A 14,720-nucleotide genomic window follows, 5' to 3' on the forward strand; every position below is an offset into this window, starting at 1 on the left:
AATTTCAAAACTTACCACCAATCAAGACATTGTGCTACAGGCATGAGGCTAGACATATACTTCATAGGAAAACTCCAGATCTGTTTGGGCTGAACTAAAGGAATAAGGATTTTTCTCTGACATGGGCAGGTGGAAAGACTACAGTGGTGGGTCTGAGCTGAAGCAGAGAGTCTGTGGATTTGAGTGAAATTCCTGGCATGTGGCCAGGGGTATGAGGTGGAGCTTCCTGCCAGATGTCATTAAGAGTGCTGTCAACCAGTCGGCATTAGGGAATGTTGAGGGAGCCTATGTCAGCTAAAGGGCACAGTCGCCTTGGGCCCAAGGCCCTGGCACTGTAAAGGATGCTTTGCTGCCCTGTGAGTTTAGGGTCACTTAAGCCATTCAGAGATCAAAGAGGAAGAACACTCCCAGGGGACTGAGAGATGTGCAGATGCTGGGGGAGAAAACATGTGGACTTCCCAGGTTCCTATTGGTAAAGAAGCCCCCTTTCTACTAGCAGTTAGAATCTGGCTCTGAGACCAACCTGAGGTCAGTCAAATCCTTTGCTCAGTCACTCTCCCCATCAGTAGACAGGAGGTAATGATACCAATAGCCCATATGGTAAGGATTAAATGAACACTTAATACGTCTGTTTGTGTGCTCAGTTGCTTTAATCGTGTCCAACTCTTTGCAATCATGGACTGTAGCCTGCCAGGCTCCTCTGGCCATAGGATTCTCCAGGCATATATACTGGACAGGGTTGCCATGTCCATCTCCAGGGGATCTTCCTGACCCAGGGATTGAACCTGTGTCTCCTGCGTCTTCTGCATTGCAGGTGGATTCTTTACCCACTGAGCCACCTGGGAAGTCCTTAATATGTGTAATGATGAGTATTAAAAGCACCAAGAAAGCATGGCTAACAGGAGAGATGGGCCGTGGGTCTGAGTCTTAGCTCCATCACTCTGTAGCTACAAAGTCTCTAAGACTCAGTTTCTCCTCCCTCAGCCATCAGATCGTTCACTGTGAATGAGTTTGGCCGTCATCTGCACCCCACCCTCACCCTACCTCATCACACCACAGCCATAGGTAAACTCTGAAAACAGCATCAGATCATGTCACCTTCTGACTCGACCCTTCTATTGGTTCAATGGCCTGAGAAGAAATATACCTTCCTTGCTACATTTGCCCAAGACCAAGACCTCCTGCGACGCTGTGCCCCCTTGCCAATTCTCAGTCTACTTGGTTTTCAGTCATTTTCTAGAACCCACAGATAACTTCCTACCTCAGGGCCTTCTGTGGGGGACACCCAGCCACCAGCTCCCAGACAGCCCCCTTGTCGATTCTGAAGACCTTCCCTCATGTGACCTCAGGGCCTCTGGTCATACTCTCTGAGGTGGTCTTCTTTACTCAGCCACCACCTTTGCAGGCCTGCTTGCCTTCCTGGGGCATGGCTCACTGTCTGTCATGATTTTGCTCAGGAACTTCTGTTTTGGCTGGGTCTCCTCCTAGGCGCTGAGCCATAGTCCCAGTGAATCAATAAGCAGCGCCCAGCCAGGAGTAGACAGCTGGGAGGTGTTTGAAGGACGGATGAAGTGCCTGGCCTAACTCCTGCCATGCACTGATGGTCTCACTTATGACTTGATCTTGAACTGTTGGTGAATGGGGTGATTCTGGAAGATGAAGGGGTTTTGGCTACTTGCCCAGCTTGCTGGAAATAGGATGGGAGAGAGAAGGCAAGATCTGCTGCCTTTTAAAAAGGACAAAAGGGGTGTGGTCTGACTTTCAGTCAGATCTCAAGGGCTACTTGGCAGGTGGGTGACCCAGGGAGGGGGCATTCCCTGCGGACAGCAAGCACATCCTCAACCTAAGTGTGACTGGGTTCCAGCCGAGGCCTGGAAAAGGGTGGTTCTAGGCCACTGCCATCATCTCAAGGGATGGAAGGGATGGTTTTACAGGAGGAGGTAGAGGAGACCCAGTAATACCCCAGGTCTCGGCCACGCTGGAGAATGCCTAGCAGCGCAGCCTCAAGGATGATTAGAACACACCGGGACAGTGGCACAGCCCTCAGAATTCCAGGGAAACCTGAGAAACCCAAGCAGGTCAGCTGGCCCACTTGACGGCAGACCAGGCTAGACTCAGATGTGGTAGCCTGGAAGGGTTCAGGCAGCTTGCTGGCTATAGTGTCAGGGCTCAGGGCCCCACCCAAGCAGCATCTAGGGAAAATCTCCTGTCAGGGGTCTTCCAATTTCAGAGGCAACCATGGTGTAAGAGGAACCAGTAGGCCTTTGAGGAGGACGAAGCAGAAATGCAATGTGACTGGAGCTAAATCTTCAGACTAGGTTTTTGCAAACTGTGGGTTCTGACCCTTTCAAGGGTCATGAAATCCAGAGTGGGCTGTAACCAAATGTTTACAATTTAACTGAAAATCGTGGAGTTCATAGTATACAGCAGGTGCTATTTCACTAAATATGTGGGTGTTTGTGTACGTGTGGACATGTCTAAATCACTGAGATGAAAAATGGATTTCTTACTGAGATACAGCTGAAAAAAACAGTTTGAAAGCTGATGTTCTTGATAGGATGGATGGAGACCATTAAAGGGTCAGCTCACCCAAAGGGCAGGAGGCTGAGGCCCACTCCAGGGAACAGCTGGAGGTAAGCAGACTGGATTTAGTTTTTGGGGGAAGGCATTGGTTTTGGAGTCAGGCAGAGCTGGACACCAATGCTGACTGTGCATCTGACTAGCTGTGTGATAGTCGGTAAGACACCTGCCACGCCTGGCTTTGTCACTGGCAGGAGTCAGTGATGCCAGAAGCATCCTCGCTGACGGTGGAGTTGGCACCCCATGACTTAGTGGTGTTCCTCTCCAGCGTCCAGATGATGTTGGCTCTCAAGGGCCCTTGAGGGCAGCAACAGCCGCCCCCCAGGCCCTGATTCCACCTCTCCCACTTCGTGCCCTGCCTGCTAAGTCTTCTGCCCACTAAGTTGTAAGGCAGTTGGCTGCCAGGAACTCCCCCTCCCCACCACCCGCCCCAGCACCTTCCAGGGTGAAGATGAGAAATAATGAGACAGCAGCCTCTAGGAAGGAGATCCAGGAGAGGAAAAAGAAACAAGTTTTATTTAAGCCCCAAACACTCAGCTAGAAAAACCAAAAAGGAAAGTGCAGGAAAGTGGGGGAAGAAAAGGGACATTAAAAAAGAGACAGAGAAAACACAGCAACCCTTTTCCATTTAGAAGTTGTCAAGTTACACTGACAGAGGTCACAGAATACCCACAGAAGCCATCACTGCTACACCGACATGGGCCCTACAGGGGACAGGGTGGGTGTGAGCCGGGCTTGCCCTGGGGGGTCCCACCTGGGACCCCTCGCAGAGCCTCAGGCCTGAGGCTCCTGGGGAAACAGCTTATTGTGGAAGGGGTGGGAGAGAAGCCCCCCATGCGAGTAACACAGCACAGTGGGCAGGGGCTGGGGGGACCAGGTACAGGGGTCCCCCCAGACGTCTTGGTTTTCTCTTGGTCAAGCACACATTGATGGACAGAGCAGTGAGGCGCATGCAGCTGGGGGGGCTTTGACGTGCTGGGGACTTTGAGAGGGCCCAGGGGCTGGGGGCTTGAGAGGGGAGCCAGAACCAGTGGTGCAGGGATGAGGGAACACACACTCAGGCGCTTCTACACTTGGGGTCTACACACATGTGCATGCACGCACCTCCATGTACACCCCTCCATGGACACATACAGGTCTCACAGCTGCCACGTCTGCACACACATACTACACACGTTCTTACACACCAAGCTCCTCCACGCCAAGGTGCAGCCAATGCCCAGGCTGGTCACATGCACCACTGTGGGCATGCCTCCCTGCACACACGTGGGAGGTCATGTCTGTGCATGCTCATGCTTCCTTTCCTCTGCACACCGATAAATGGACTAGTGCCAGTGGATACACACACACACATACACACACACACACAGAAGTTGCGCACAACTCCTCCTATAAATGCGCTGGCACCAAAGTGAAAGGTACAAATTCCACTGGGCTCCACATTAGCAGTGGGTGGGGTGGGGCACATGACTCCCTCCATTTGCCCCCTAATGGATGGACACGCCCCTTCCCCTCCCCCACAAAGGGACATTCAACTCAGGACAATGACGGTGGGGCAAACATTCAGGGCACAGGGCTGAGGGTGGGAGGTGGGGCAAGGGAAAATTAGCAAGCAAAGAGTAATGGAGTGGAGGGAGGAGGGGGCACCACTCCCCCCTCCCCTCCCAGGTCAGGGGGTCTCTGTACAGCCGAATCAAACCAAACCATTTCACTGGACCACAGAAACCAGGCCAATGCGCCCACCCTCCAGCCCCCTCCCCCGCCAAAACAGCGGCCAGGGAGAGTGCTGTGGTTTTCTTTTTTTTTTTTCTTTTTTAAATATTTATATATATTTATATTACGTATATTATATATATATAATATGTAAATATATTTTTAAAACAATATAAAATGTTAAGACACTTCACTTAAATGTAAAGAGTTGCCTGCAATTAAAAGTAATTGCATCATTTATGAGGTCCTTTTTTTTTTTCTATTTTCCAGGGTTTTTTTTGGGGGGGGGGAGGGATTTTTTTTTCCTCTTCTTTTGTTATTTTTCAAAAAGGCTTGCTTGCCTTTGTACAAAAATGATCCAAAGCTAGAAAACAAGGATGAACCAACAAAAACAACAACAAAAAAGGAAAATGAAGTAACACAACCCAGTGTCCCCTCCCTCCCCAACCCTCAACAGCTCCCCCTGGCTCTCCTCAGGCGCTAGGCCCCAGAAGGTTCTGCTCCTTCAGTGGCTCCTTCTCTCTGTGCTTTCTGCAGGGGGTGATTAATTCCAACCCCCTCCTCCCCTGTGCTTACTCCACTTTGTGCTCCAAACAGGAATCCTGCTCCCTGGGGACCTCTCTCCATCCTCCTCCTCCCCCACCCACAGAATCTCCCTGCTGGCCCCTCACTGTGCCCTGCGGGTGGCAGGGGGGTTGCTGAGAGCCAAAACTGATCTCTCCCTCCCCTTCTCAGGACCCCCACCAAAAGCCTCACTGCCCACAGCCTCTGCAAGGTGGGTGCCCATGGGCCAGAGGTTGGGGGCACTGGCTGGCTGGTCAGGCCTCGAGGACCCTTGAGAATCTCACCAGGGTCACCAGCTCCCCATTTTAAAAACCATCTCTAACGCCTTCCCTGAAAACCCTCAAATCTCAGAGAGGATGGTTAAAGGTCAAGTCAGCCCACATGTGGGGTCAGAGCTGTCCTTGCTGCCCCCCATCAACCCCCTCTCTATTGCCCCTACTTCCCTCACAACCAGACCCTTCCCACCCTCTAGGCCTCCAAGTCTAATTTGCTAGGCCCTTCATTCTTGTCCATCCCACCCCATTAAATAAGTTAATGTCATTTAAAGTGCTAAATTAGGAAACTAAAAGTACCAGATACCCCTCCTCGGGGCTGCCCTCTCCCAAGGCAGTGTCCCCAGCATCAGGCTGTCTGCTCAACCCACCGTCCACAGCCAGCAGTCCAAAGGTGCCCCATTCCTCCCATTGGCACGGGCCAGGCAGCTCCTCACCGCAGGGAGGTGGTTCCGGGAAGCCAGCTCCTCTCCAGGGACATGCAGATTCAGTGGCGTCACACCACCCTGAGGCCCCTCTGACTCTGGCCTCCCTCTCCAGCCCACCTGTCTTGACTCCAGGCCCACCCGGGCATGAGTGGATGGGAGCAGAGAAGCAGCAGAATTCAGTCATGTCCCGAGGGTGGGCAGGTGGGGCGCCTCCAGGGCCAGAGTCTCCTTACGTCCAGTTTTCTAGCCTGGTTTTGGGGTTGGTCCAATGTCCAGGTTTTCCTCCAGGAAGGTTTCTGAGGAAGGGGAAAAGGGAGTGTCTTGCTGCTCCAAGTCTCCGTGGCTCAGAGTTTGTTTGGAGTGCTCTTGGGAAGGGTGGGAGAAAGTGAGAAGGGAGGGCAGGGGTGCAGGAACTTCAGGATGAACCCGGGAGGGAGTGCGGGGAGAGACAAGGGAAGGGGGATGACAGGAAGTGCGCCATTTTGGAACAGGAAATCAAGGGAAGGTGGTGTGTTTTGGTCTTTAGTTTTACTGGTTTGCTTTTTTTTCTTTCCTTAAGAAAAAAAACACAAAAGTGAATCATTCAAAAAACCAAAAACACCAACAGGGGATGGGCAGAGAGAGCTGAGAGGGCCAACATCCATGGCAAACCCTTCAGAGATTCTGGACAATGAGGTGGTAATGAAGGGAAACAGAGGAGAGAGAGATATGGCAGGGAAAGGGGAGGAGGGCAGGCTGGGGTGGGGTTATAAGGAAGCTTCTAGAAGGAGATGGAAGAATTCCTCGCTCCAAAGGAAGTCAATACGGGGATGGAGGTTCTGGAAGCCGAAGGCTTTTCTGAGACTGGGCTTGAGGTCTCATTCGAACCACTCATCTCTTTAGATGGTTTAGTGGCCTAGAACAAAAGCAGAGGTTGGGGTCAGAGGGAAGAAGGGGAGCCTTTGTGCTGGCCCCCAGTTAGTTTTTTTAGGTTCTCAGTTATCTGTTTTACACATAGAAAGTGAAAGAAAGTGAAGTCACTCAGTCGTGTCTGACTCTTTGCGACCCCATGGACTGTAGCCCACCAGGCTTGTCTATCCATGGAATTTTCTAGGCAAGAGTACTGGAGTGGGCTGCCATTTCCTTCTCCAGGGTTTCTTCCCGACCCAGGGATTGAACCCGGGTCCCCCGCATTGCAGGCAGATGCTTTACCATCTGAGCCACCAAGGAACCCCAATCTTTAATACATAGTAGTGTTTACATGTCAGGCCCAATCTCCCAATTTATCCTACCCTACAGTTTTAAAAAATGAAAGATCTCCACAAATCCAAGAGAAAATTAACTGCAAAAACCAGAAACCAGAGGAGCATCTGGAGAGAGTGGTCCTCTGAGACAGGGGAAGAAGGCGCCAGAGCAGGGGTAGAAAGGGGAACACAGGGTTGGAACAAAGGGCCCAGGGTGGGTGGTAAGTCCACGGTTACTGACAGGAAAGACAGAAGGCAGAAGAGAGACGGGAGAAGCACAAGGAAGGCCAGCCCAGGACCAGAAGGGGGAGTAGGACAGGGAGCAGAACCAGACCAGGTCGGGTGGGGGAGAGGGCAAGGAAGGAAGGAGAAATGAAACATTAGCTGCTGAAGGGGAGGCAGGAGGGGAGAAGCAGCCCGACCAGGGCCCCCTCCAACTTCAGCAGGAGGTCTGCTGGTGGAAGCTGAAGAGTGAACTTGTCCTCCTGGACCCTCAGGACCCCCATGCCCACCCCCACCTCCTGCCCCACAAGTGTCCCTCCAACTTTGAGCTGTGCCTTGGGGGTAATGGGGAGCCACCCCCTCATGACGTGTCTGGCGCTCACAGGTTACCTCGGAGAGTCAGAAACAGCTGTGCCCCCTCCCCACCTCCAGCAGACCCCTGGCACCTACACTGGTCCTGGAGATGTGAGAGCGTTCTAGACCCATCTGCATCTCCTAGAGGGGACGACCTCTTACAAATGCAGATTCCTGGACCCTGCCCCAGGATCCATCTGTCCTGTGAGATCAGGCATCTGGGTTTTAGGCTAGCGCACCACGTGATCCTGCCGCACAGTTAACTCTGAGATCACTTGGGTTAGGGTAACATAGACCAGGCTTTCTCCCTGTAGCTGTCTGTATCCACTGTCCCTCTCTGCCTTGCTTAGCTACTACTAGTGTGATAACCAAACTGCCCTGATTAAAGAAAAGAGGGACGAGGACTGGAAGCAGAGTGCTGTGGCACACTGCCAGAGACGTCCTGCAGGTCCCGCCTGGGCATGGCCACGCCACTTCTCCTCGACCTACATAATTATCTGGCTGCTTGGCAGCCTCTATCAGATGCCTTGCAGGGGGGTGGGGAGGTGGAGAGCAAGGTGCCCCCCGCCACCAGGAAGGGAAGTGACCGCAGGCATCTGACTGGCTGACAGTAAACAACCTGCCCTTGAGGTTGCTGATCACATTTCTTCTTCCACATGGGCACAGCGAACTATCTCTGGATTTTGCTCACCACACTGTGGTCTGCAGTCTACATTTTCCGCTTTATGAAAATCCAGGCATGAGTTCACTGTTTGGGTCTTCTAACTCCTCTCATCCTGACTGTGGCTGCTCACCCCTTTCTCAGAGGGGTTCCAGGCCCACAGCCCCCACATCCTTCGAATCATCCAGCCCTTTGTGGAACCCATGTGCCTGGCATGGCCTGTGTTGGAGGGGTCCCGGTACCCTGGCCTGGAGACGGACTCATTTAAAGACAACCAGGAGCTCTCTTACTCCCTTGTCACTTAACTGTGGGCTCCAGTCCTGCCCCTCTCCTCCCACCATTTCCCATTTAGAGTCTTTTCTCCCAAACCCAGGGGGGCAAGGGGGCATGTCCCCTTCCTCCTGAGTCTCTTCACATCCCCCTGTGTCCCAAGTCAGCTGTTGGTTCCCTCCTGTTGGTCTTCTTTGATCTCAGCTTGCCTCTCTAGTTACGAGCTTTTCCCATTCCTTCCCTTTAGCATTTGTCAAGAGCCTCACTCTGTCCCAAACTTTGGTCTCTCGAACACCTCCCTCCCAGCTTGTGCTGCCCCCTGACTCCTGCGTTCACTCAAGCGAGGTGTCCTCATTGGGAAGATGCCCCCTCCCTCCCTGTTTTCCCATAGCTGGTGCAAGGCCTTTAAGCTTCATGGAGCAGCAGCAGCCACCAGCTTACATGGACACCCCTGCTTTTCATGGACACCTCTTCTACTTGCTCTGTGAGCATGTTTTGTAACATCCTCTCAGGCCATCTTCCCTTCCAGGAGAGTGCCCACTTTTCTGAAACTGAGGGAACGTGTCCAACTGTGCCCAGTGACCCTGTCCTGTGCTGCTCAGAGTTCCCAACTGATACAGCTGCTGCCTCTGAAGGTTTTCATTGCTTCCCTGTCACCAGCCAGTCCTCCCCCATTGCTCTTAATTATGTCCAGAGAAAGAGCTTTGCCACCTTTGTGACAGGCAGAAACCTCATACACAGATGGTCAGCTTTTAGCTGGGGGAAACAGGAATCATTAGCCAGAGCCACCCAAAGGGTTGAACCCCACACCCCTCCTCTTCCTGTGGGCCAGAGTCTAGCCCTCTCCAGGCACCCTGAGTGTGCTGACCTGTCCCTCCAGGCTATGAGACACAGATTCCCATGCAAGTACAGGTTATCTTGGGGCTTCCCAGGTAGCTGAAGAGTAAAAATTCTGCCTGCCAATGCAGGAGACACAAAAGACTCAGGTTCGATCCCTGGGTTGGGAAGATCCCCCGGAGTAGGATATGGCAACCCACTCCAGTATTCTTGCCTGGAAAATTCCATGGACAGAGGAGCCTGATAGGCTACAGTCCACGGGGGCAAAGAGTCAGACATGACAGAGTACCATTACCCATGTAATAACAGCTCATCTTGATGCTGCCAACCCGGTTGGTGCCTCCCCCAGGGTCATTCCCAGGGCCACTGTCCCCAGCCCACATGCCCTTCTTCCTTATTATTTGCCTGAATCAGGCACTGGGTTGCCAGAAGAGGCAGGGCTTCCTCTAGCCCGGGGGGGAATAGAACCAATGGCCGTTCAGGCTGTTCCTTCTAGCCAGTGACTGATCTGGGGATGGGCAATAAGAAGAGAGGGGACATCAGTTGGGAGTCTCTGGGGAAGGTTCTCCTGCTTCTAAAATGATCTGTGGGGCTTCCCTGGTAGTCTGATGGTTGAGAATCTGCCTTATAATGCAGGGGACACCGGTTCAATCCCTGGTCTGGGAGGATCCCACAAGACACAGGGCAAGTAAACCCGTGGGCCACAACTACTGAAGCCTGCGTGTCTAGAGCCCGCGTTCTGCAACAAGAGAAGCTGCCACAGTGAGAAGCCCGTGTGCCGCAATTAGAGAGAAGCCCTGACTTGCTACAACCAGAGAAAGCCCTGGCAACAACCAGGACCCAGCAGTCAGAAAAATTAAATAAATCAGTTAAAGTCAAGCTTTAAAAAAGAAATGATCTGTATACTTACAGCCCTGAAATGAAGGCAGCCATACTGGGGGGCGGGTGGGAGGATGGGCCAACAGAACCAAAATAGAGAAGGAACCCAGGTCCTGATGTCCTTGACTATACGAATTCCCCAACCCTGGAGCCTCACCTGCTGCTTCTGATAAAACTTTTCCTTGCTATTTAAGCCATTGTGAATTGGAATTTCTATTATTTGTGGCTAAAACGACTCACACAGCCACAAGTGAGGCCAAAATTGCTCCCTTGATGTCCTCGTCAACAGCATCCACATCATGAGTGGCAGCTCCCCCAAGGCTTGGTGACGCCCACAAAGTTATGCTTCCCACCAAAGCAGCAGAATCCAGCATTAGGACAGCAAGATTTGCACCCGGCAACTCTGGCTTTAAGTCCCAGCTCTGCCACTTCCTAACTGTGCGACCTGTGGCAGGTATCTCCCTGGATCTTCATGTTCTCACCCTCTAAGCAAGGAATAACAGACCCTACAGCATCAGAATCAGGTTGAGATGCTGTTCACAGAGCCCAAGACCCAGTGCCTGCACTCAGGACGCAGGCAATGAATGGTAGCTGTTAGTGTATCATTAGTATATTAATATTTCAAGTCTGCATTGTCTATTTCCACTTGGATTGGGCCTGATCACTGGCAAATTCATTCATTCATCCAACCACTCATTCACCTAGCCAACAAATATTTACCGAGTGCCTGCATGTGCTGAGAACTGTTCTAGGTGCTGTAGGCATGTTGCAGGGACAAAGTGGTTAATGCCCATATGAAGATATAAAGTTGTTCTGAGCATTAAACAAGATATACATGCTTAAAATTGGTACAGAAAAGGAGTGCTATCTTCTATTTTTCCTCACATTCCCAACTGATTTCTGCTCTGAGGCCAGGTTGGTCAACCCTGCCACCCCTTGGCTGACTGGCCTCTTGTTGAGTCTGGCCAACGGAGGTTAGGACGGGGTGGGAAGAGAGAAGGGGGAACGTTTCTTCTCTACTCCCTCCCCACTTGGCGTGTGTTGCAGGCATGCTGTGCCCTCTGTAACTATAGCACCTACTGGTTAGCGCTCACAGGACTCCCTAAACTGTACACCCCAAGGTCCCTCTCCCCAGGGAGGTCCAGCTTCCAGCTCTCACTGGTCCCTGAGTGCCTCAACATCTCCCGTTGTTCACTTCATTATAGCCTCATCACTAGAGTCATCCAAGGAGATACATTAAGTATTCAGCAGATTGCTTAGCCCAAGTAGAAGAGGGGGTGTTCAGTTTTCATGCCTGCACCAAGCCCTTGATCCTCGTCCCCTGGGAATCTGGTTCTTATCCCACCCCTGAATCTGTTTTAATGTAGTTATTTGTTTATTTTAGACAGCGCTGGGTCTTTGTTGCTGCACACTAGCTTTCCCCAGTTGCAGCGAGTGAGGGCTACTCTCTAGTTGCAGTGTGTGGACTTCTCACTGAGATGGTTTCTCTTGTTGTGGAACACGGGCTCTAGAGTGCAAGATCAACAGCTGTGGAGCATGGGCTCAGCTGCCCTGAGGCATGTGGAATCTTCCCAGACCAGGGATCGAACCCATGTCCCCCGTATCAGCAGAAGATTCTTAACCACCGGACCATCAGGAAAGTCTATCCCACTTCCTTGAGCACAACATCCAAACACTTTTCCTCAGTCATTTCCCCTGATTTCTCTGTGATTCCAGGCACAGTTGTACCCCTTTCTCCACTCTTCTGCCCCAATTCCTGTGCTGGCCCTGGCGCTTCTATTCCTCTCCCTTTCATCACGGCCAAGGCCGTTTGGAGCTCCTAGTGTCAGAGCCAAGAAGTGAGGGAGAGGCCTCTGCCCAGCCCCTGGCCCTGCCAAAGGGACCATGCAGTTGAGCACAGCGGTGACTCCTTCTCTTTGGAGAGCACTCTGTGGCTTTCAAAGCTATTTCCCACACCCAGTATTACAGGAGCTCAGAAGCCTGCCCCTGGGTTCTTGTCCCCATTGTACAGATGAGAAAAGAGCCTGCAGAAGGCAGAGGACTTTGACCAGGGTCACAAACAGAGCTGGGAGGAGCAGTGCCCCAGCTGGAGGACGGAAGGCCAGGTGATGCAGGGCGGCTGGAACAAATGGAGGTGAAGCATCAGGGCAGTCAGTGAGGCAGTTTTGATTTTTTTTTTAATCCAGCTGGGGCTGCAGGGCACAGGTGGCAAGCTGGGGCAGTGATACAACCCAATCAGCGTTTAACAATAACCCTCCTCACCACGCAGGTCTGGGAGGATAGGAGAGAGGTCACAGAATTTGCAGGGAAACCTCAGGAAGGCTTGCACCGGGTACTGACGCACTGGCTGATTTGTTTCTCTGCCTCTTTATGATGTCTCTTTACTAAAACATCTCTACAAGAAACGCAATACTTCATTAGAGAAAAGATGCTTTTTCTTAAAGAGAAAGCATTTACTAGAGAAGTGAAAGGGAGAGAGATACAGCCAGACCAGTCATGTGGGAAGAGAGAACCACGGCATCCCTGAGGGAGGGGGTAGCTCAGGAGACTCAATTGGGGCATGGGTGGATGCCTGGGGCCGGTGACTTTCCCGAGGGGAGAGCAAGGGGGCAGGCTTGAGCTCAGAAGAGAGACCTGGGCCAGAAGAGATGGCAGCTGGTGCCCAAGGAGAGGAGTGTGTGGTGTGAGAAGAAGCTGAGGAGGAAGGTGGGCACAGAGGAGTGAAGAGGTGGGCACAGGAGAGTCTCCCAGAAAGGAGCCAGGAGGCGGGAGAGGGCTGACAAGGGAGGGGGATGCTAAGAGGAGGAGGGTCCCATGGCCCCCAGTGTGTGGGGGGCAGATTGCATGCTCAACACGCTGCAGAGAGGTGGGCAGACTGTGGTGTGAAGAGGCCACTGGAGACCTAGCCCAGCCCAGGCGTGAAGCTCGGAGTGGGCCCGGGCCGAGGAATGAACGCAGGAGAGGCGATGGAAGTGACTGGAGGGGCAGGAGACAGGGCAGCAGGCAGAGGAGCTGGGTGCCGGGGGAGTCGGGAGTCGAGATGGGGATCCTGATTACAGAGGAGGGAGATGCCCGCTGAAGAGACTGAGGCAGTGTGTGCCAGGGTAGAGGGGTTGGGGGGTGGAGGGTGAGAGGTGGAGTGTCAGACAGTCTGGATTTGAAACCCCCTCCACCACGTGTCAGCCGTGTGACCTTAGTTAAAGCCTCAGTTTCCTCATCTGTCAAGTGGGGATAACAAGGCCCTTCCTCAGAGTGGGGAGTGTGCTGTGGGCTAACCAACGTGTGTCTGGCAGAATGTCAGCTGCTGTTCTAGACCCTGAGGAGAGACCAGCCTGGACAGGGCAAGAGAACACGGTGGTGACATCAAGAAGAGCTGGGGTGCGTCTGCGGACCCGCGAGGAAGACAGCGGGCCAGCAGGGAGCTAGTGAGGGGCCTGGCTGGCCCGTCTCCACTGGACTCTGAGAACAAGTGGGCCTGTGTGCCCAAGGCGGCTGCAGAGCCGTGTGGTGGGAAAAGCTTTGAGATTCTGGGGTCCCAGTCCTGGCTCTGATGCCATCTTGCTGTGGGCTCTTGGGAAGTTCCCTTCCTTTTCTGAGCTGTCCCCTGGTCTGACAAGGAGGTGACTGGATTTACCCATCTCTAACCTCCTGCCTCTGAGCCTAGAACCTTCTTCAAGTCATAGCATCTGGACATTTCCTTCCCCCACTCCCACCCAGCACTTAGAATACAGGAGCTGCTTGGAAATACTGAACCACATGAGTGAACTAAAGGTCTTTCCTGACATCTAGGCCCGGGGACCACCCTGCATCTTCTGATCAGGCCACAGGTGGGCCATGGGTGAGGCTGCCACCTCTACATACCATCCTTTAATCTGAAAGAGGGTACAGCACCCTCACCACTCCTATGCACCCCGCTACAACCCAAGCACAGGACTGAAAAGGGGATGCAAAACCGGTTTCTCCCTCAGTTGGGAGGTGGCCTAAAAAACCAAGAGGGAGGCTGAGTTGAGAGGGCCAAGGAGCAGGTGGGACCTGAGCGCAGAAGGAAGGAGGCAGAGGAGGGGGAGGAGTGGCAGGAAGACCAGGAACAAAGCCCCCTCCCCCACCCCAGGGCACCGGCCTTAGAAGGGCCCAGGCATTGGGGTCCGCTCACTCTGCCTTATCCAGGAGCAGCTGGGGAGATGGTCCTCTCTGGCCCTGAGTGAGGGGCCTTCTGCATAGAGGAGTGATCAGTGATCTGGCTATGTTCTCAGAGAGGTACTGAGAGAGGAAGGAGAAAAAGGTTTGAGGGACCAGTGGGGTAGTCCTGACCGGCAGGACCTCCCTGGACAGCCACAGGATGGTGGGCACAGGAATACTGGCGGGAGACAGCCAGCGCCCAGCAGGAGTGCACAGCACGGCTGGAGGCTGGAGGTGAGGTAGGGGGTGGGGGCTGCGTGGGGCCGCGGCCCCGCCCCCGAGGCGCCCAGGCTTACCTGCTGCTGGGCCTGGATCCTCATGTACTCGGCCCTCTGCTTGCCATGCTTGCCTTTGTCGGGGCTGCCTGCCTGGCCCTGGGCCGCCTTCAGCCGAGAGGCCCCTGGAGTCACCACCTTCATGGGGGGCACGCTACCACCGCCGCTCTGCACGGAGAGGAACAGGGTCAGAGCTGGAGATGGGATCACACAGGCTTCCTAGGTACAGTAGACCCTCTGAGACCTGGAGAACCCTCCCCGGC

General features: G+C 53.3%; 1 protein-coding gene across 3 annotated transcripts in view; it reads right to left on the reverse strand.

Annotated features, from left to right (window-relative positions):
- Positions 1 to 14,720, reverse strand: part of SRCIN1 (SRC kinase signaling inhibitor 1) — an 81,614-nt gene that overhangs the window by 5,270 nt on the left and 61,624 nt on the right. For 2 of the 3 annotated variants that reach the window (XM_027974631.3, XM_042255905.2), the window contains 2 exons: positions 14,479 to 14,625; positions 3,069 to 6,452 (listed from right to left, as the gene is read on the reverse strand). In XM_027974631.3, coding sequence (XP_027830432.1) covers positions 6,318 to 6,452; positions 14,479 to 14,625 — 282 coding nt within the window. In that variant the 3' untranslated portion in view covers positions 3,069 to 6,317. Of the gene's footprint in view, positions 1 to 3,068; positions 6,453 to 14,478; positions 14,626 to 14,720 lie in introns of those variants that run through there. The other variant, XM_060394866.1, reaches the window with a different exon arrangement.

Source organism: Ovis aries, chromosome 11 (genome assembly GCF_016772045.2).
Source record: "Ovis aries strain OAR_USU_Benz2616 breed Rambouillet chromosome 11, ARS-UI_Ramb_v3.0, whole genome shotgun sequence".
Taxonomy (NCBI): Eukaryota; Metazoa; Chordata; class Mammalia; order Artiodactyla; family Bovidae; genus Ovis; species Ovis aries.